This window comes from Protobothrops mucrosquamatus, unplaced genomic scaffold, assembly GCF_001527695.2.
Source record: "Protobothrops mucrosquamatus isolate PMUCROS unplaced genomic scaffold, P.Mucros_1.0 scaffold766, whole genome shotgun sequence".
Classification (NCBI taxonomy): Eukaryota; Metazoa; Chordata; class Lepidosauria; order Squamata; family Viperidae; genus Protobothrops; species Protobothrops mucrosquamatus.
Window position 1 is genome coordinate 187,944 of NW_015387034.1, and position 21,506 is coordinate 209,449.

General features: G+C 33.6%; 1 protein-coding gene across 1 annotated transcript; it reads right to left on the reverse strand.

The window, feature by feature from the left end:
- Window positions 1-1,814: 1,814 nt before the first annotated feature.
- On the reverse strand, window positions 1,815-11,069 carry REC114 (REC114 meiotic recombination protein). The gene is made up of 6 exons (XM_015818583.1): window positions 10,871-11,069; window positions 9,819-9,908; window positions 7,523-7,606; window positions 4,003-4,215; window positions 3,426-3,479; window positions 1,815-2,351 (listed from the first exon to the last, which is right to left on the reverse strand). The coding sequence occupies exons 1-6, from the start codon at window positions 11,066-11,068 to the stop codon at window positions 2,190-2,192; spliced, it is 801 nt and encodes a 266-aa protein (XP_015674069.1). The 5' UTR covers window position 11,069; the 3' UTR covers window positions 1,815-2,189.
- Window positions 11,070-21,506: the final 10,437 nt, after the last annotated feature.

Sequence of the window (21,506 nt, forward strand, 5' to 3'; positions counted from 1 at the left end):
GAAACATTCTTTTATTTTATTTATTTATTTATTTATTATTTATTTATTAAATTTATATACCGCCCTATCTCCCTTACGGGACTCAGGGCGGTGAACAGGCGATACTAAAAACCACGATAATAAATAAATAGTTTCTGTTCTAAAATCGAATTAAATAACAGGCCTGTTCTAAAAACACACCCATACAAAAACCCCCACTGAAACATAATCGAACTACGCCAGGCCGGCCGCACGGAATAGATGGGCCTTCAGGGCTCGGCGAAAAAGGCGCAGGTCCGCAACTGTACGTAGGTCGGGGGGTAGGTCATTCCAGAGGGCAGGAGCTGCCACAGAGAAGGCTCTCCCCCTGGGGGTCGCCAGCCGGCATTGTCTGGCCGACGGCACTCTAAGGAGGCCCTCTCTGTGGGAGCGGACTGGTCGAAGGGAGGTGTTTGGTAGGAGGCAGTCTTGCAAATACCTAGGTCCATTGCCATGGAGCGCTTTAAAAGTTGTTACTAACACCTTGAAGCGCACCCGGAAGGCCACCGGCAGTCAGTGCAGCTCACGCAGGAGAGGTGTTACATGGGAGCATCTAGAGGCCCCCAAAATCCCCCGCGCAGCCGCATTCTGAACTAGCTGGAGCCTCCGGGTGCACCCCAAGGGGAGCCCCATGTAGAGAGCATTGCAATAGTCCAGGCGGGAAACGAGGGCTTGAGTGACTGTGCGTAGGGCGTCCCGATCCAGAAAGGGGCGCAACTGGCGTATCAGGCGAGCCTGTTGTTATCTTGCTGTATATTACAATTTTGGTTGTAAGCCTATACAACAGAATATTGCAAAGAACCATTTATCTGATAGCAATTTTAAACTGTTACAAATTCAAAAAACAGTGCCAATTTGCATTTTTCATTAGTTTTAGATAGGAAGTGCAATGCAAATTGTGAAAGAGGAATTTCTTATGATTATTTGTTTCTCCATTATTTGTCACATTTTGTGTTGAGAACCAGGAGAACTTTATTTTTCCCACAGATAAGAAGTTATTGTGTCCTATTGCCAGAGACATCTTCAATAGAAAACATTTATTGCATGTTGTATCCAATATAACCAATTAGCAACTGTCTGTCAATTATATAAATGAATATATCCTTGTTTACCATGTAAGTGCCTGCAGTGAAAAGCCTCACTCAATTGTATATATGTTGTGGCTCACATGGAAATGATCACATGCAATTCTGACTTACCACTGCAGACAATCATACTCTAAGCACAAAGACCAAATCTTTACTTAGGCCACTAGAATGATTAAGTGGGAAAGGCTGTAACTCATGACTTGGAAGTTTCCATCATTTATTACATCAAAACAGGGCTAAGGTAAAGCAGCTATTTCTGGCTGGCTTTGTCATTTTCTGTATGGGTTGAAAACTGGTTTTGCAACCCATGCAACATTTCCTGCCTGCTATTGATCATTTTTCTATCCTTTGTACTCAGTTATTTATTTTCTTATAATGACTCTAAATGGGACATTCAACTGAACTGAGTTACAGTATTTTAATTTACAACAAATAAACATAAGGTTTCATTAAATTCAATTGACAATGGAGAAATTAGAATTTTTCAGGGAGAGAAGGTAACTGACAAAACTGGATTTGTTACTCTGCGTTTTAATATATTCCTCATATGATCAACAGCTTAAGATGTTTCAGACTGAGGGAAGTCAGAACCCCAGAGAAGGAAATATTAAAAAGGCAGAAAAATATATTTCCTCAAAAAGGATTTTTAAAAGCAGATTTTTTCAGAGGAAGTATTTTTAATATAAATCTTATGTTGAACAATTCCAAACACATTTCATGAAGTACTTAAAATCCATTATAATGGTAGAATTGAATTCATTATCAGAAAAATATATAGAGTTGCTGTTGCACATTGTTCAATACACACACACACACATCACAAATGGAATGACTAATCATATATAATACATGAAATATAGTTTTATTATTAATATATTAATTTTATATAAAATAATTTGATGCACCTTAGACACTAATATTTATATTACAACTGAAAACAGAGCATAATATAGCCCTTTGGCTTTAAGAGATAGGATAAATACATATTCAAATCTTAAGGCAAATTAAAGAACTAAGAAGTAGAAACTTTCAGCAATACTATGGTTGATTTTTTTAACAATTACATTTTAAATATTTTGCTTTCTAGCTATCTATAATTTTTTTTAGCTGTTTCTCTACTTCTTCCACAAATCCTGGGAAGTGTTGATCCAATAAGCACAAGCGAATAAAGCTGCTTAAATCTTCAGTATTCCATGTGGATTTTTGATATGCAAGAGGAAGTTGATCATCTGGTATCAGCATACACTGCCAAAGAGAACAGAATAGTCAATTTTCTTTTAAAATTCCTAACAATTTAAAATAAAATATATTTTGCCGATTTTATTTAATCAACATGGATTTGCTACCTCCCTCGGAGACATAAATTGTAGCTAAATTTACTTGTTTTTATTAGTAAGAATTTCTAATGTGTTCAATCCCAATAAGGTTTCTTTGTCTTGATATTTAATTTACCATTCTGGACAATATTCATCCAGTTTCCAACTGTAGAAAGTGTGCATTGCTTGTTCAGAGGACCCTGGAAGAACCAAATTATCTGGAACCCTTTTAGTCAAGGTTTGGGCCTGGATATGGGACTGAGAAGGCATTGATTGCACTCACAGCACAAGCAGAATGGAGGTGATTCATCCATTCTTACTTGGTTCTTGACCTTGCGGTGGCTTTCGAAACCATCAATCATAGTATCTTTCTGAACTGGCTCTGGGAGTTGGGGGTGCACAGCATGATATTGAGCTGGTTCTCCTTCCTTCCTTCCTTCCTTCCTTCCTTCCTTCCTTCCTTCCTTCCTTCCTTCCTTCCTTCTTCCTTCCTTCCTTCCTTCCTTCCTTCCTTCCAGGTGAGTTCCATTTGGTGTTAATGAAAGGACATATTCAGCCAGTGACTTCTCCTTCATATGGTGCCTCAGGGTTCAGGAATCTTTTCCCTTCTATTTAAATCTATATAAAGCGACTGGGTAAGGACATCCAATGGTTTGGGGTGAGTATGTTACATGATGTTGATACTGCAGAGATTCTATCTTAATATCTGAAGGCTATGGGGCCTGCACAAAATGGAGGATGGATTTTTAAGAGTATGTGTTAAAATATCTCATTACCCACCGTTTTATTAACCATTATTAACTGGCTGGAATGGAACCTCTATAAATAACAAGAGCCATTTCTTTGTGGATTTTCATTTACAAATTTTGGTTCCATCTTTAAATGTTTTCTGTTACAAATATGAAATACCTTAAAAGTAAGAAACCTTTGGCTTCTAAAAAGTTATACTTTTCTACAGTAACAAATTAGACTTTCATTTCTACTAGATAAATATTAGAAATACCTGGGCTAGCTCTGCTATAGACATTGTTCCATGTGTTGGAGATATATTTGTAACCTAGAAAGGGTTCAAAATAAATTCATAAAAGATACAAAATGCTACCATAGGCCATTAAACAATTGGAATATTTCTACTTTATTTTCTTTTCTAGAAAATGCATATACTCTAGTAAATAAAATAAGAGATAATAGTTGTATTCCATAATATAAGAATAGCAAAAGAAATATACTTGGAATTTAAAAGAAACTATAGAGAATTTTATCAAAAGTTTTCAATGAACACATTATATAGGTTGGCATTCACTGAAATTTGGCCCTCATGCTATAAAATTGTGCATGTGTGCGTACACACATGTACACATATCTACTGTACATGAAATATAATATAATTTTAAAATGCATTCAAGAAATCTGTTCATTCCTAGACTGGCTGAGAACAAATAATTTCAGAACAAAACATTTTGGTTAAATAATTTTGCTGTTTTCATAATAAACTATTAGACTGTGTCAACATTGCAGCACATATTTTTTTTCATTTCTTTGCCCAATCACTTCCACATAGAGTACATTCACCAGCTTACGGTATCTTGTAATGGGACATTTTGTTCTGTATCTTTCATTTGACTTTCATCAGTGAGAAGCAGACAGTGGCTTTGGTGTAATTCCTGCCTTATTGCATCTGTCACTTGAACTGGAATATACTCAGCTAGTTTCTGCATACAGCTATGGCAATGCTCTTCTGCCTCGGTTTGGGAGTCTCCAGTAAATTGTATACGAAACATACGATGTTTGCTCTAAGTTGAAAATAAAAACTAAATTTCATTATTGCTGCATATTAGTACTTAAACATTTGTTAAATTAATGCCTATTACATATTTCAGCTTTATTTAACTAACCTTTTCTATGTGATCTAAAAAACTACTTGCATTTCTAACCAATAGTTCACTTTTTAGATATTATCTTTTTAATGTTTTCTTGTTGATTTGGTAATTCCTTGATTTTATTCATAATGCATCACTACTGCTTTTATTACATTTTAACTATTATAGCTAAGGTAGCATTTTGTTCAAACAAATATCTCCATCTTCATGAGATGTCACTGTGCATCTCATGATGACCTATATATGATATATTACAAAAATCTGGTCCATACAACTCCCCACCTGAACACTAAAAAAGGCATGAAGCTAAGAATAGAAGACAGAATGTTAAAAATGAAAGTAACATAGCATCTAGAATTGTGGGAAAATCTGGCCTTGTAAAATTACATCTTAAAACAAATTTGTAAGAACCTGCCACAGCAGGTCCCTCAGGAAAGTAAAAGTCTTGACTCCATTAAGGTTGATGAAAAGAACTTTTACTGAGAGATAGTGGATGCAGAGAAGTCAGGCGGAATCTGTAGGTCCCACTCAAAGTGCAAAGCAATTCTTTTGTTTTCCCCAAACCCAACCCCCTGACCAATCCACCGGCAGCCAATATGATGCTATGTTATGAGAAAACTGAGGTACTGGGTAGATAGCAAATCACTCTCAGGGCACGACAGCCTTGGAAGGAGTCTGTTTCTTCTCCGAAGACAATCCCGCTCAGATTCCCAAGCGGTTACAGCAAAAGCGAAAGCATGCAAGGAATGCCAGAAACCTCCCTCCCTTTCCAAAAGAATGGCAGGAAACCTGCATGATGGACCTGACAAAATGATGCAAAATAATCAGAACACAAAAATACAAATATTCTACATGATTATGTGGTAAAGATAAATAATAGTTTTAATGGACTATTTTTGATAAGTAGGATAACTGAAGAATTTGGGATAGCATTCATGATATCATTAAAGATGATACTCTTTAAAAAAGTGTCCCAAAGCACAAGAAAGCAAAATGTTTGCTAATATACTAAAAATAACTGAAGAGTATCTAAAAGCATAAAAGTAGAGGAAACTTTGCTTAATTAAACCCTCAACTGGGAGAATGACAAGAATAACAAGACAGAATAAATAACTGACACAACAAAACCGAGGAGAATCATAAAATGGGAAGACAAGCAGGATGATGCAATAAGGATATTATGAAAATCAAAGAAGATTTGAATATAAAAAAGGAATGATAGAATGCAAAGAAAACAAAGATATAGTGACTAATGAAGATATAAAAAGAAGAAATTGTAAGATTATATGGAAGAACTATACAAAAAGATTGCAAAACCAAAGAATGAATCAATGAACTATGTGTCTGACAGTCTGAAAAGTGAAGTTAAATGGGCTCTTGAAAATACTACTAATGACAGTGCTTTAGGAATTGATGACATAAGTCAGATAAATTTAAATCTTACAAGATGATGTAATTAGAGAGTTTTTTTGTACTTTATAAGTGGATATAAAAAACATACCAAATGCCAAGAAAGTTGAAAAGAAAAGATATTCCAATATAACCAAAGAACAGTGCTAAGTGTTAACACTGCTAATTGTTTCAATTACAAAACTGTTGAAATTATTTCACATACTCATTAATTTTGCAAGCCAGACTTAATAAATGGAACGCTAAACATGCAAATGTTGCAAAGGGTATAAATAGGATTCAGGAAAGGTAGTGCCCACTGGAAAAAAAATCCTAGTATTTAAAAGAAAAGCAAGGGAATTTTTAAAAAGTAATTAATTACATAAAAGCTTTTTATTGTATTCACTGCATCAAACTAAGGACAACTATTAAAAATATGATTCATTTATGTATAGAAGAATTTTTATAATGACCAAAAACAGGGAAAATAGAATGTAGGACAACTAAGCAGTCCATAATTGGGAAAGAATTATGCCAAGGTTGAATATTCTCACCATATTAATTTAATTCAATTTCAGAGACTTGTGAGTTAATCATTGATCTATAATGCCTGAGAGGTAAGGCTATCAGATTTGAACTTCAAAAATCCAGACAACAGTGTTTCATGGATTTCTTTGCTGCTATCTAAAGGTCATTCATTGCAGTGTAAACTGATAACTCTCTCTCTATATATAATACTATATATTACATTATATACTATATATTACATTACAACTGGAAAATAAAAATTTCACTTTGGTATGCCCTGATCTCTTAAATACAATGGTACCTTCTTTTAGGTTCTGCTCAGAATAAACTTCGCAATGATCTTTGGGAAACATTGAGCAACCAGAAACTTCAAATTTCAGAGCCTGAACATTAGTCTTATCCACCACTCATTTAATGAACATTTGAAGTTACGGTGGTACTGAAAAAATAACTTTAGGGCCAATTTACAACCATTTATGATGTTCACAACATTCCTCAGTCATGCCATTATAGTCAGTACACATTGTTCTGTGCCTTACCTGTTTCTTTTTCTCCTCCCTTCTTGGAGAGCAGAAGGATTGAACAGGAAGGGATTGCAAGAAAGTAAGCTGTTTAGTCATCAAAAGCAATATGGCTGCACCAACAGCTGGGGCTGGGAGCTATGCTATGCAAACAGTTACAGCACTCTTTTGAAACCTCTTCTCCAATTTTTCCATTTGTGGAGTGGGATGGAGGGGGAAGGCAAGCAATTTCTGTAATCTCTCTTTTGCCTCACCCTTTTACAATCTACCCTAGAGCAGATAGATTGGAAAGAGATTGCAAGAAAGTAAACTGTTTGTTCTACATATCAAAAGCAAAAATTCATTGCTTTCCATATGTACAAAGCAGTAAGCAGAAACCCAATTCTTAACTGAGGACTATCTGTATGAAAGTACAGGTTTTACATCCAAAGATAGCAAACTAACACAAAAAGAAAGAAAAGCTCTAGTACATCCAAATATACCTGCATAGTATGGACATCTCAAGCTTTTACAAAAGTTTTCCTCACCAGGCATCCTTATTCTGCTCCAAACCTACATTGCAACTTTGCTATTACTGTACAATACAATGATACAAGAATCTTGTTCAGAATTTTAAGGTACTTAAATCATACATATTCCTTGACTAATTTTAGTATATGAAAACAAGTCTAATAGAATGAGGAGGGAAAGAATAACCAGACCAACTTTCAGAAGAATAATTCAATGAAAAACATAAATGAAAAAATATTTTAAGTAAAATATTGACATATGAATAAGCGTACCTTTAATTTTGAACCAACTAACATGCAATCTGCTTTTCGTACCACCTTTAACCACTGAGAAGCACCAATTAATGAAAATCCTTCCTGAAATAAATTGCAAAATTTATGCACAGATGGGGAAGCTCTGAAACTCAGGAATAATTTAAGTGAAATAATATTGCTGCAATCCTTGGAATTGTGAATATATAATTTAGTAATAAATTTAGGAAAATTAGTAATAAACTTTTTAAAAAGAAATACATTATAAAACCTGGTGAAATGATATTTTCTATCATAAACCAAAAATTATGTGCCACAATTTTAATATATTTTATTATTATTTATAATTTTTCAAAAAGGGCTGAAGATGATGATGATGGTAATGATGATGACAATGGACAAGTTGCCTATTTCACAAGGCTATTTCAATTTTCTATTCCTTACACTAAAAACTATACACTTCAAAACATTTTAATGAAAGTTCACATTCTCAGGATGCATAATGACTCTGCTTGAATAATAAAACTTTGGCAATTGCCTTGTACATCAATGGTTTTTTATTATAAATGGTCAATTTTCATGCTTAGTTTCAGGGAATTAGTGACAGTGTTCTGGACCGGCCAGTTAGATGAGAACTGTATGTTAGAATGTTTGGCATTTAAAGGGTTAAGCACTATCTCCTTAAGAGATGGCTTATGGGTAATGTAGTTTTAGCTGTTCAGTGAATCCTATGTTAACAAGTCAGTGGGAGGGGTTACTAAGTTCATCACAGGATATCCCGGCTACGTGCCAGCTCGTGTTTGTCTTTGTGTGAAACCAACCATGCCGCACGCATGGACATCGTCTATAACCTGGTTACCTCCGGACCTGGTTACCTCCGAGACCGCCTTCTGCCACAGATTACCTCCCACCGGCCGATACGCTCCCACAGAGAGGGCCTCCTCAGGGTGCCGCCAACCAGACAGTGTCGGTTGGCGACCCCCAGGGGGAGAGCCTTCTCTGTCGGAGCGCCCACCCTCTGGAACGAGCTGCCCCCAGAGATCCGGGTGATTCCGGATCTCNGTTTCAGCAGGCAGGACTGGCCTAGGGGGTATTTTAATTGGTTTTAACAAAATTTTAATAGAGCGGCCAATTCAAATATTTATTCTTAATTATTTTAGATTTGTATTTGGTATTTATGTGGGATTGTTTTAAACTGGCTGTAAGCCGCCCTGAGTCCTCCGGGAGAAGGGCGGGGTATAAATGAAATAAATGAAATGAACCAGGCTAAAGTGAATATGGAGAAATTACTGATTTTACCCACGAAAATAGACAAATGTACAGCATCCAGATGAAACTAGAGAATCGTGAGTTCTGCCAAGTATTCCTGGAATAAATATTTGTTTTATAACCATCTTCGTTGAGTTGTCCCTGTATGGTCTTGAATTACAAAGCATCTTAGTTCAGGATACAGAACAGACAGGTAATAATATATTTACAGGCTAGATTTTTAAAATGGTTTATATTTATCATTTGGTTTACTAGTTTCATCTTTTTTTGTAACACTATCCAAATATAATGAATTTGTGTTAAAGGTAATGCTTAACTAGATAAAACAAAAATACTCAGGTATAGATTGTTAATCTTAGTAACCCTTGATAAGGTACTTCTCTTCCTTTTCCTCCTCATTTTTCTTTCCTTTTAAAGCTAAAGTTAAAGGTTTCCCCTGTGAGTTGTGTTTGACTTTAGGGGGTGGTGCTTATCTCTGATTTACATCCAAAGAGCCAGCATTGTCTAAAGATGTTTCCGTGATTATGTGGCTGGCGTGATTATGCACTGAAGGCACACAGAACATTGTTACCTTCCCACCAAAGTGATACCTATTTATCTACTTGCATTTAGAATACATGCTTTCAAACTGCTAGGTTGGAAGGAACTGGGGGAAGTAACGGAATCTTACTCCATCACAGAGTAATTAGGTCTCAAACTGCCAACCTTCCAGTCAACAAGCTTAGCATCTTAACTGTTTGGCCACCCCGTTGTTTGTGAAATTTTGTTACAGAATTATGACAGAACTTTGAAATAAATTCTACCTCATCACTGGATGAACAATTGTGCAATATTTTGTTGACTGGTTTTTGGATTATGGTTTGTGTATAAATTCTATTCATATAAGTTCTATTCACATAAGTGCTAACAGTGCCTAGGAACTATGCTGACTTAATTCACTTATTAGGGGAGACTGTTTTAATATTCCTTTAATGAAAAACATTATACCTATGAGAGAGGATATGTTGAAGAAACAAAAATATATAAAAGTTAATATGTCAATAGTTACCAGTACTTCTTTTCCTCTGGAAATGAAGAAATGGCCTGAAATAACTATACTGAGAACAAGAAAGCCAGATTCTTCATTTGACTCCAAAACCTTTTAAGAAAGAGAATCTGTCCTTAACATGATGAAAATATAAAAGAAGTGGTTTCCATAAAATAAAAGCATGTTTTTTTCTTTAAAAATTGCATACAAAATATGTTTATGTTGGATATCTATTTACAAGAAATAAATATAATTGTATTCATGATTATAAGCAAGGAAATAAGGAATAAGAATGTAATAATTTAACATACTTAGTTTTATCAGGGTATAGAGAATTTGTTCTGTTCTGTTTTCAGCTAGGATTATTTTCTCTGAAATTTCCTCTATATTTTAATACATTATTTTTTGTAAGCCACTTTGGATATCTTGTTTGGACTAAAAGAGGTATTATGATTTTTTTTACAAAAAATGCTGCTATATTCTGCAATTCTAGATATTTAGTCAAACACAGAGGAAAGACAACTAAGCTTAAGAACATAGGAAATATTATACTGAGACAAAGAAATAATTGAATTCAGCATTCATTTTTGCACTTCAGACAAAACTAGAGATGCCAGATTAGGGATGCAAAATTCTGGATGATTACTAGATGGCAGATATTATCTCTTTTTATTCCATCTAGCAAACATAGCTAAATATGGAGTATGTGTCAGAAGAAACTTACAAACAAAACTTGACTATCATTCATGAAATTTTAATTTTTAGGAGCTGAAACAAAATGAATTTCTAGATGATGACAGATCAAATACATAGCAAGTCCTAGCATACACCTCCTGATCTAGAAGATGTGCTGTCTACTATAATGTAAGATGTGGGAAACTATGAGTTGTTGAAAAATATGAAAACAGCACATATTATGATGTACTCACAAACATTTATATATTCTAAGGAACAATATATAATTCTGAGACCTAATGAATCCTTCTTCAAAGAAAGATTTGCTTCTGGGACAGTTCTTATATTAATTCAATAACATGTAATTTCTCCCTCAAGACACAATGAATTCAGTTTACCTTCCAAGATCCTGAAGCAGTGCCCAAAGCTCCAGGCATAAATCGGCCATAACGCCGAAGTGGCCACTCTACAGCATTCAAGCAGGAAGTATCCCGTGACTGTTCTGTCATTTGGTCTAAAAGTGGCTGGTCTACTTCAGACCATGAAACTGAATCATAATTATTTAGTATATGAGCATTACTACTCCCTGTTGCCATTTCAAATTCTTCACAGAAAATCACTTAATATCTGGAAGGGAAAAATAAGTATGAAAAAAAGATTTAGTCAATAAATCCCATGAACTCCTTTTTCCTGTTTATTCAGAATTTATTTATACAGTTAGGCACATTCTTACAAGAATGAGCTTGGACTAACTCTACTGCACTGAGGCAGGAAGAAGTATCCCATGATAATCTATGCATGGATGTGTGCAATATATATATTTAGTTTCTTCTTATGTGTATTCTATGACTCTCACTTTGTTCCATAATTTCAGTCTTCTTTCCATATAAATGCATATATATCCTTCTTGAAATCTAATTGACAAAATCATCACAAGAAAGCAATTTCTTGAGAGCAAGAATACCTGTGTGATAAAGTATGATGATTCAAATTCATTTTTTTTTTCATAAGATCTAGTTGTCTTTAGGATAGGAAGCCTCTCCTAAACACAACTTGCTGCCACAATGGACAATGAGGAATCTGTGAGACAGCCATAAACCCATAATATAGCACATGGCCATTATATCCTCCAGCAGTTAAAGTTCAGAGGCATACTGCTCCCGATAACTCATATAAAAAATAACCATTAAGATTAATGGCTATCACTTATTCACCAAAAGTTTGCATATTTCTATTTTTCTGCACATTTCTGCCTGTCTTTGAAAAGCACTAGAGCCCTTTTCAAGTGGTAATGAGGTGTCACTTGTGAATTATAGCAACATATAGAAAGCTATAAAAATTCACTATGGGTGAATTTCCGTGAATTTGATGGAGATCAGGTGCAGGTAAGTTGATTTGTTAATTAAAAGGAATTAAAAATTGGTGGCAAATATTGTACTTATATTTTTCATAATTACAATTTTGGCAAGGAAAAATGATCTATCCATAATTCTTCATTCTAAATGTAGTGAATTATGGAAAATATTGAGGAATTAATAAAACATTTTTTCCTCCTAGAAAATCTTCAATGATAAATGAACTTGATAGATAGATAGATAGATAGATAGATAGATAGACAGACAGACAGACAGACAGACAGACAGACAGACAGACTGACTGACTATTGGTTCTTTCAACAAAATATTAAGCATTATTAAAATTTATTAAAAATGCACCCCAAATATCCATGGGGATTCATGAGAGGCACCATTGAGGAAGCTAGTTTGCCCAATATTATCAAGGGACAAATTTGCTTAAGTTAGAAGGAGCTTTTTGTCTGTGTCAGAAAATTCTGAAAAACCAGTCTAGTAATAATTCCTAAAATCTGATATTTGATGTGAAATTCTCTCTCTCTGTGTGTGTATGTATATACAGTGCTTTTTTTCTTAAAAAAAAAAAAAAGGTGCCGGAACTCACACACGTCCTACAACCCGCCTTGCCTACCCTACAAGGTTCCATCCAAAAAAGGTGCCGGAACTCCGTTCTGGGCATTCTATGAGAAAAAAAGCCCTGTGTATGTATGTATGTATGTATGTATGTATGTATGTATGTATGTATGTATGTACTTACGTATGTACTAGAAATATAAAAACATCACTGAACTCAGGAATAAATATAAAAACAAACTGTTTTATTACTAAGCTTTCATCAGTCCTATGCCGGCATTGTCAGAGTAAAAACTGGAGGTTGGCTAGCCTGCTTATATAGCTGGTTGTTTCAACGATCTGCTCATGGAGCGAGTAATTGGTCCCTCCTTCCTTTGCCCCCTCCTAGTCAATTGTATTGCAGGATAGCCAACCTTCGGTTTTTACTCAGACGATGTCGGCAGAGGCCAACGAAAGCTTAGTAATAAAACAGTTTGTTTTTATATTTATCCCGGAGTTCAGTGACGTTTTTATATTTCTAGTATGAGTGTACCTGGGATTCGAGTTTTTAAGATTATCAGAGACATGTGTGTGTGTGTGTGTGTGTGTGTGTGTGTGTGTGTATCAGTCTGTTCCAGAAGTATATTTTCCTTATGATCTCAGAGTGATAATATATTTTTATAACATCTGTCATTCTAAATTTATTTTATTATTAAATACATATCTCTTTGCACAGACAGATTTTTATGCCAGCTAATCTTGACCTACTAAGCTTGCTGCCAAGTAGGTGCATATAGGTTTGCAGACTTTCTTTACATTAAAAAACATTTCATAATTAAAATGTTATTACAAAACTGGCATTTTATTCCATAAAAATATAATATATAATATAATATAATCATACAGTAGCTAAGGAGCCCTCATAAACCCTCTTTAAATATTTCAAATGTCCATGCAAACACCACCCAGCCACTTCCCTTCCTAGTTTGGTTGAAATATTTTCATGACAGAACTTCTTCAAAGGCATTATCAAACATTGTGCTTTTTAAGTAACATGTTTACAGTATCCAAAACTTTTGTCCCAGCCTTAGAGATATAATATTTAAGATAACAAATCTATTTGGACATATGTGAATTAAACAGCTGGTTTCAAATCCACAGCAATTGTTTCTTTCAAGGTAGCTAAATACTACAGTTGGCCTTGAATATGCCTAATTAGTGGAGTGATGGCAATTATATCTCCTTCTGAAATTATTACAACTTTTGGGAAGTCACATTATTAAATTGTTACTGACATTATTTATTCTTATCATCATTGTTGGATTCTGCCATTACAAGGTATTTTTAAAATTAAATTTGTAGACTGCCTTAGTTCAAATCACTCAGAAAACAATAATGTGTAATTGAAATAGTCAACCATTTCAGAAATAACAACGGAATCACAAACAACACATACAAAAGGATAAGCCAGCTACTGCATTACTCTGCTTCCTGATGCAGACCTGGAGAGGCCTTCTGAACAGTCCTGGAAAGTGAGTCCTCCCCTCAAACAAATCTCTCAGCGTCTGGATTTGTCTCTTTATTTCCACAAGCTGCATTTACAGTCTCCCCTAGTGGCAAAATTGAACAGAGGGTGAATGAAAAAAACTAGTAAACACAGACACAAAAACATACAGAGCAACAGGACATAGTTTCCAGCATGAACCACTTAGGCCAAAAAGCCTCTTGGGAGTTTGTTATAAGATGGGCAACTATAAAATCATTTTTAACAAAGAAAGAGCAGCTGCCTTAAAAATGGAAACTTTGCTATTTTACCTCACCATTGATTGTGAGAGAAACTGAAAAGGGGAAGTTGGATAATTTAAAACAAACCTTTTTCTTAATTTTTCTCTCTCTCAGGTCTTCTTTCTCTTTTAAAATGATGGAAGATTTCAAAAGAGCTTTTGTTTGAGTGGTTATATTTATCAATATTTTAAAAATTAAAATTGAGGCGTTCACCTGAATTATAACCACAGGATGCTTCTGCTCCTCCCATCTGCTTCTCTTGCTGAACTACAGTGCTCCCAGCCTCAACTCATGTGTGCCTTGTACCAGGTCCATTCACCCTGTGCAACACCCCTGCACTTCTTCCCCATTGTTTCCTGCTTAACAACATGTTTTGGATTACTACAATTGGGACTGCCTCGATTGTCATTGCTAAGTGGTGTGATCATGTGACAGCACATTTTATGATTGAATCGCTTAACAAGGGCAACCCCATTAATCTCATATATTAACTACACAAGTATATTCAGGTACAGTACAATAAGTATACTTGTACTTATATTATGCATCTAATGTCTATTCCAAAATGTTATAGGCATAGGAATACCCTTTAACTACTGCAGAGAGAATTAGGTCTAGAATTCAGAAGTGTGTTTGGGACAAAATATGACTGACATGTAAATTTTGTTTTCGCACAGGCACAGTACTACTCAGAACTAAACAAAGAACAAACACATGCAAATTCCAGGACTGTGTTCTATAGGTAAAATTGGTAAAATTTAAATCTTTATATTGGGAAATGTAAAAGACCAGGACTAGATGATTTTTAAATCAAAATTCATGCAAATCAACATTGCTTTATATAATTTTTTTTAAAAAAATTTAAAGTCTATAATTTAAGATCAGAAGACACAGGTGAGAAGCGATGACAATCAAATACAACCAGCTTTAAAGGAAAAGATGATTATATAATAAACTTAATATACAATGAATTATTAAAATATATTAAAGCAGAAATCAGTGTATGATTCAATACATAAAATTGAATTAATGATTAATTTAAAAAAATTGGCAACTGTAAGGGATGAGTCTATGGGTCCAAAAAATAGTGACTCTTCTCATACTGTCCACTTTTCCACATTGTGCTCCAAAAATACTCCAAAAGTTATTATTCAAAGAGTGTGCTTAGGAGACAGAAGAAATCAAATAAATTTCCAGGAAACAAGGATTATGCCCTTCTTATCAGGCAGCCTCAGAGGACTTACAGTACAGTGTTTAGAAAAGGCGTTGTGACCTCTGATTTAAATAAATATTGAATATTAGTTTATTAACTTTTGAATTTGAAGATAATATTGTCAGCTAATCTAAACAGCTATTCTATGAGTTCAGATTTAATATTTATGAAAAGGTTCAATTTAAACACTAGAATACTCTGCTTTCAAATGAGATTCTTATAAATAGGCATAAGGTATAGGGCAGCAAAACACTATTTCTTCCCAGATTTTCTAGGTAAAAGCATGTACATGTTGTGAAGACAAAGGTTCCTGTATCTGTTCACTTTTTTTGGTAATACAGTAGTCCTCACTGTTAGAGTGAGGAAAAAAATTAACAATATTTGCTTCCTCTTATTCTGGACACTTACTGTGTAAATAAAAACTAGACAACAGATCAGGTATAAGATTTTTAATGGACTTTTAAATTTCTGACAGGATTCTTTTTCACATTTTGCTGAAGATCATAAAGGCTAACCTTTAAAACGTTTTCTATGCAATTATGCTCCTCCAAGTAAACATCCCTTCCAAATAGCTTTTACTACTGAATTTCTAAAATATTCATTTCATACTGCATACATAAAATAGACTCTCTCTATAAGAGCCCAACTTAGTTGTATTGTGACATTAGAATAATAATGCTTATTAAAAGTACGGTAAACCTTATTGAGCAGGAGAATGATCAATGTTCTAACTTTATGTAAGACAGCTTATTTTAAAATTTTATTTTATTTTCAAAATAAAGTATTATTAAAATAAGACTGATGAGAAAAAATGAGCTATATTACTGGGAATAATCAACAGTAATGGAGATGAGCCATATGTATTGAAATAAGTTCCATGCCAAAACAGATGGGTTTTTTTTTTTGCTAAACTTTCTAAATACCCTTGCAGTGAGAAATTTCTCAGTGTAGACAAAGTAAACATATGAAAAGAAGCATAACACTCCAGGCTTGTTTCTTCCATTAGGGAAAACAAGATTCTTCAGCCAAAACCAAGTAAGGGTATTTAAAGATTTAAAAACAGACACAAAACAAAACTTTACTCTTAGGAATAAAAATATTGCAATTCTTATAAATCAAAGAAGAAAGTCTAGCAAAGGTCAACATTCAGCTAATTTATTAGCAAGGTCTATGTTTGGAAGCAAATACATGAAAGGGGTCCAAGAGTAAGTATTTTATGAGAAAACAGTCTCAAAGGCCTATCCACTGGAGGTTTTATTCCAAATAAAAAGCAGTTGGGACCTGGACCTGATAGAAATACATGAAATATTAGTTGCAAAAGCACACACAGAAACATGAGATTTCTACTAAATATCCAAAAGCATGTAAACAATAAGAACAAACCTGATAGATGAGGCCATGTGGAATAGAGACAATGCACCAAAATCTCAGACTTGATGAGGTAATCTTCACATTAGTGCCTTTAGATGACTAAAAGGCACCACAGGACATAATCAATCATTCATACAGGCGTAACACTTTATTAGTCCTGATCAAAAGCCCGTTTCTGCATAGGGGAGAGTGAATAAAGAATATGTTCCTTTACAGATTCTTTGCCAGTTCTCAAACTTGACTAAGCCTTAAACTAAAGACAATGTAATGTATAGGGATCCCATTAAAGAGGATTAATTTGTTCAGTGAACAACTTGGAGTCCTGCAGTGACATACATGATAATCACCTATATCCAGACAATGATTTTATTATGCATCACGTTGTATCTTTCAGTAACCATTCTATATTTTTCATCTATTTTATTTCCATAAAATTCAGTTTGATAAAAAGATAAGATTATCTTTCCATGTCAATAAATAAATACTGGTAAGTAAAGCAATAATGATTTTCTTCCATACATGTTCCTTTTTAACTACTTGGTAAGTGAATTTTTTTTTTAAAAAAAGCTTATTTCTATCAGTTCATAATTGTATTCCAAAATATTAGAGCAAAGGCATCTTTAGTGTTAGTGGGGGTTAATAGCAACTGCCCTGTATCAAACAGATTGTACACATTTTTGCTTCTGTTCCAGTGTGTTGGTACAATCTACCTGTTCTTCATGACATAATAAATATTATTATTTTTAACCATATTCTTATGTCTAAATAATGATTTGATGGAACTTTTATATACCCAAATCTTTTGGTTTTGTTTAATTTAAAAAAAATGACAACTGGTAATTACAAAGCAAGGCTTCCTTGTCTCAACAATTATGCATTGAAAGTATTTGTGATGCTTTCAAGAACAAGAAACTAAACTTAATTTAATATGTATTTTGTTAAATATTATTAAAGCGATTGGAATTTTTCTGAATCTAAATCAATAAGAAAACATTGATTAGCAACGCTTTCCAGGATCACAAGTGGCCAGAAAAGATTTGGAAAAAAAATCAGCTGCTGATTGTTTATAATCAAGAATTGGCATTCTCAGCAGGGTAAAGTGACAATAAATAGTGCTGATTTCAGAATCTCAGATTGGTTTTAAAAGGCCTAAAAGTAAATGAAAATAAGCAATCTCTATCTGTAGCACATAACAAATTAGGAATGTAATCTTTACATTTCAATTATAGAATATTTTTGAATTTATATTCATGAATGAGAAATCACATATACGCTAGTTGCAAATTATGGTGAACTAACAGCCATGAAATATATTGTAACTTAATACATGTCAATCTCTCTTGGCTTTTAGCATGGCACTAAAAGTTCCAATAGTTTATGTTATATACTTCATTATTTATTTATAAAATATTGATTTTAGCTGATGAAAAGTAAGTATACATAAACTGTAATACATAAGTATTTTGATAATAACCTGGAGGGGAAATTGCAACCTGGTTACTAGGCTACTCTATGTTGGAAGAGATTGTAGTCTGAGAAAGGGAATTCCTAGGATCTATAGCAATGCCATCTTGCTGACCAGATGTTCCATTTGACTGTGTGACCATTGTAAGTTCTGGCTGTTGCATTTGGGTGTGTTATACACTGTAGGGATACTGTTAGCATACTGACTATTCTATTTCCTAAATCTTTATAAACTATCAAAATTACTAGATTATTTAATTTCTTTTTCTGGAGGATTTTAGTGTTCATACTGAATTTGTCCACTGAGGAGTAGGCCAGTATTTCATGATGACCATGTCTGAACTAGATTTTGTTTCCACACATGCAGCAGAATACATATTGGTATATTCTGTTTTATTAAAGCCAGTAATCTGAAGATGGGTAAGAAGGCCAGATTGTTTCCTTGTTGTCAGACATCTGTTGTCTCTCACTCTCGTGGTGATTCTCAGCACAGAAATGTGGCTAAATTAAATATGCCATTGCCAATGAAGACATAGTATAAGAAATGTACGATATGAAATTTAACAGAGACACAAGAAAAGCGGTTGTTGAGTTTGGTTTAAATTATATAAATTAAGGACCAGATACATTCCACTAATGATTGTCAACTTTGCAATGACTACTGTAACCTTGTAACCATGAAGATTTCATTCTTAATCATGTTTTTGTCCCTGAGAAGTTTCAGCCTGCTTCAGACTTAAAGGACTCTGACAATAGTTATTTAAAATCAGTGTCTTATACATTCCTATACAGAGGTGGATGATTGCTTAAAAAGTCTGAGTTAGACAATCCAAGTGCACTCTTATTGACTATAATCTCAAATGAGTGATGCATTATATTCCTTCATTGTTTACCCACATTATTTGGTAATATGCAACAAAGAATGCTTTCTGAGTTTAACCTGCAAATTTTGAGATTTGCCTAAAGTGAATTAAAGAAATAACTTTAAATTTATGCACTGTTTTCCTTAAATGCAACAATAAAGCACTGTTTTAAATGCTGCAAATGTAGTCTTTAATTAGCTGTAACAAGATCAGCATGCATGCTAATGAAAATGGTATCTAACATGACTATCAACACTTTGGGATGTGCAAATAAATGCCCACAGAATAGATGTATTTCAATTTCTTGAGAACAAAGAATATTTCACCATAACATTGTCGCTGTAAAAAAGGTGTTAATTCAATGCAGATATAAGTTAGACATGTTTATTTTAATGCGGATAGCTTTTCCCAGTGTGAAAAGTATCATTTTTTAAATCTTGAATATTCTACTTTTTGCTCCTGCAAAAGTAGGAGTTATGCCTTTAGTTAGTTGAAAACTTAAAAAGTTTTAGAAATGTTCACTAATTTTATACAACATATATCAATCATATACATACGTCACCAATTTTCATACAAAGGCTGTTTTTGAATGTTGTTTTTAGACAGCTGGAAATAAAAGTTGGCTTTATTATAATACTCATACCCTAAAAATTTTCATTTAAAAAAAAGAATGGAAGGGATTTTGAAAGGAAAAAATGACAAAGAATTGTATTTACTTTTTGTATATTTAACATATTTTATTTTTATATTTTTTTAAAGTGAGTCTAATTTAAGATATGTTTCTCTAAACTTTGAAAACTCTTCTAGCTAACTGGCTATTTGTCCTTAGATTTCAGACAGGAAAATAGACACAAAACATTGCTAATCACAATTAATTTGGTGCCTTCTTGGTGAGTTCAGTGACCATTGGGTTCATGTAATATTTCATAGCAAAACTTCTCATCTTTAACAAGGTTTACTTGTAATGGAAGTCTGCTTTGCTTTTGTAAGTCAGAGTTGATTATCACTTACACTAGATCATGATTGCAAGAATGTCTTATACTTGTGGAAAGTAATGTTTGCAAAGATGCAGATGATATGGCGTATCATGAATCAAATTGGATCATTACAGACATTCTCTTTTTGATATTCAAGGTGTAGTCTTATTTAAAAGAGCGTTAAAGAGGATGTCAGAATTCTATTTATAGTGATTAATGCAATTTCAGCCTTCTAGAATATATGGTAGAAGAGAGAACTTTAAGATAATATTGCACTCTTGATATGAATATCTTTGTTCATAGTTTTATTTTTAAGAAATATGTGAGATGCACTCTTCAAAAATTACAAACATACGACATGAATGTCAAAACTTCTAAATGAAGTTCCTATGAGGAGATCATTAATGAAATTGCCAACAGGCTCATTGTAGAGTTGACATCTAGCTCTCTTGGCCTGCATGAGAACCGACAAACAACAAGAGTGATGGAAAAAGTGATACTTATAATAGTCATGGGTATTCAAAGTGCTGACCTCCATAGGAAGTTGGAAAAAAAATCCTGGAAGAAAGTAATGATAAAGTATTAAGAATTTACTTACTTAAATTTCAAGGCCACCAACCTCCACAATGATTCTGGGATCCACACAATTAAAATATTATTAAAAGAAAACAACAGATTTCAGAGAAAAGGAATACAATTGAATGAAAATAAATATCAAACTGTAGTCACTAAAGCTTGTAGTCTTTGAAACAAAATGTTTAGATTTTAATTCTTTAATTCTGTATTTTTCTTAGATGCCTTGAGCACTTGCTATTGTTGAACCCTAACCCTAACCCTTTGGCATTAAGCAGAACTATCTATCATTTGCAAATGTACCTATTAAGAGCCCTTTCCCATATTCACCATAGTTCGGTTATAGAAGATGCAATTCAAAACTGATATATCTAGTTAAAACCAGGCCATTATCAGGCAATATGTGGCTAGGAAATTCATATTTTTATGCTTTTTTTGTTAAGATTGTTTTCAACATATCATAATATGTAATTAACAGATGAGCAGTTGTATCTACAACCCTTTCAATATTATGAAATGTAAAGGTCAGAGACATATTCAAAACACTTTGCATCCAGATATTTCAACAGTTTCTGGATTACTTCTCTCTTAAAAACCAAGCAAGATCTTCATTTTTTATCACTGAACTTAAAACAGAGGATTAGGGTTATAAGAAAAAATTGTATAGAAAATATAATGCTGTTCAAATTAAGTTTCAGATTGCAGTCTGCAACTAACAATACTGCTACTTATTTCAAGATTAAATCAAATGGACAAAAGTACAGTAATACTTTTTTCTTTAAATTATTTACTTTGCAGCTTGTATCAACATTTGAGGAAGTTTGAAGTCTATTTTGAAATCTTAAATTCAAAGTTTTCCCCTAACTTTTCTTCAGTTTTCCATA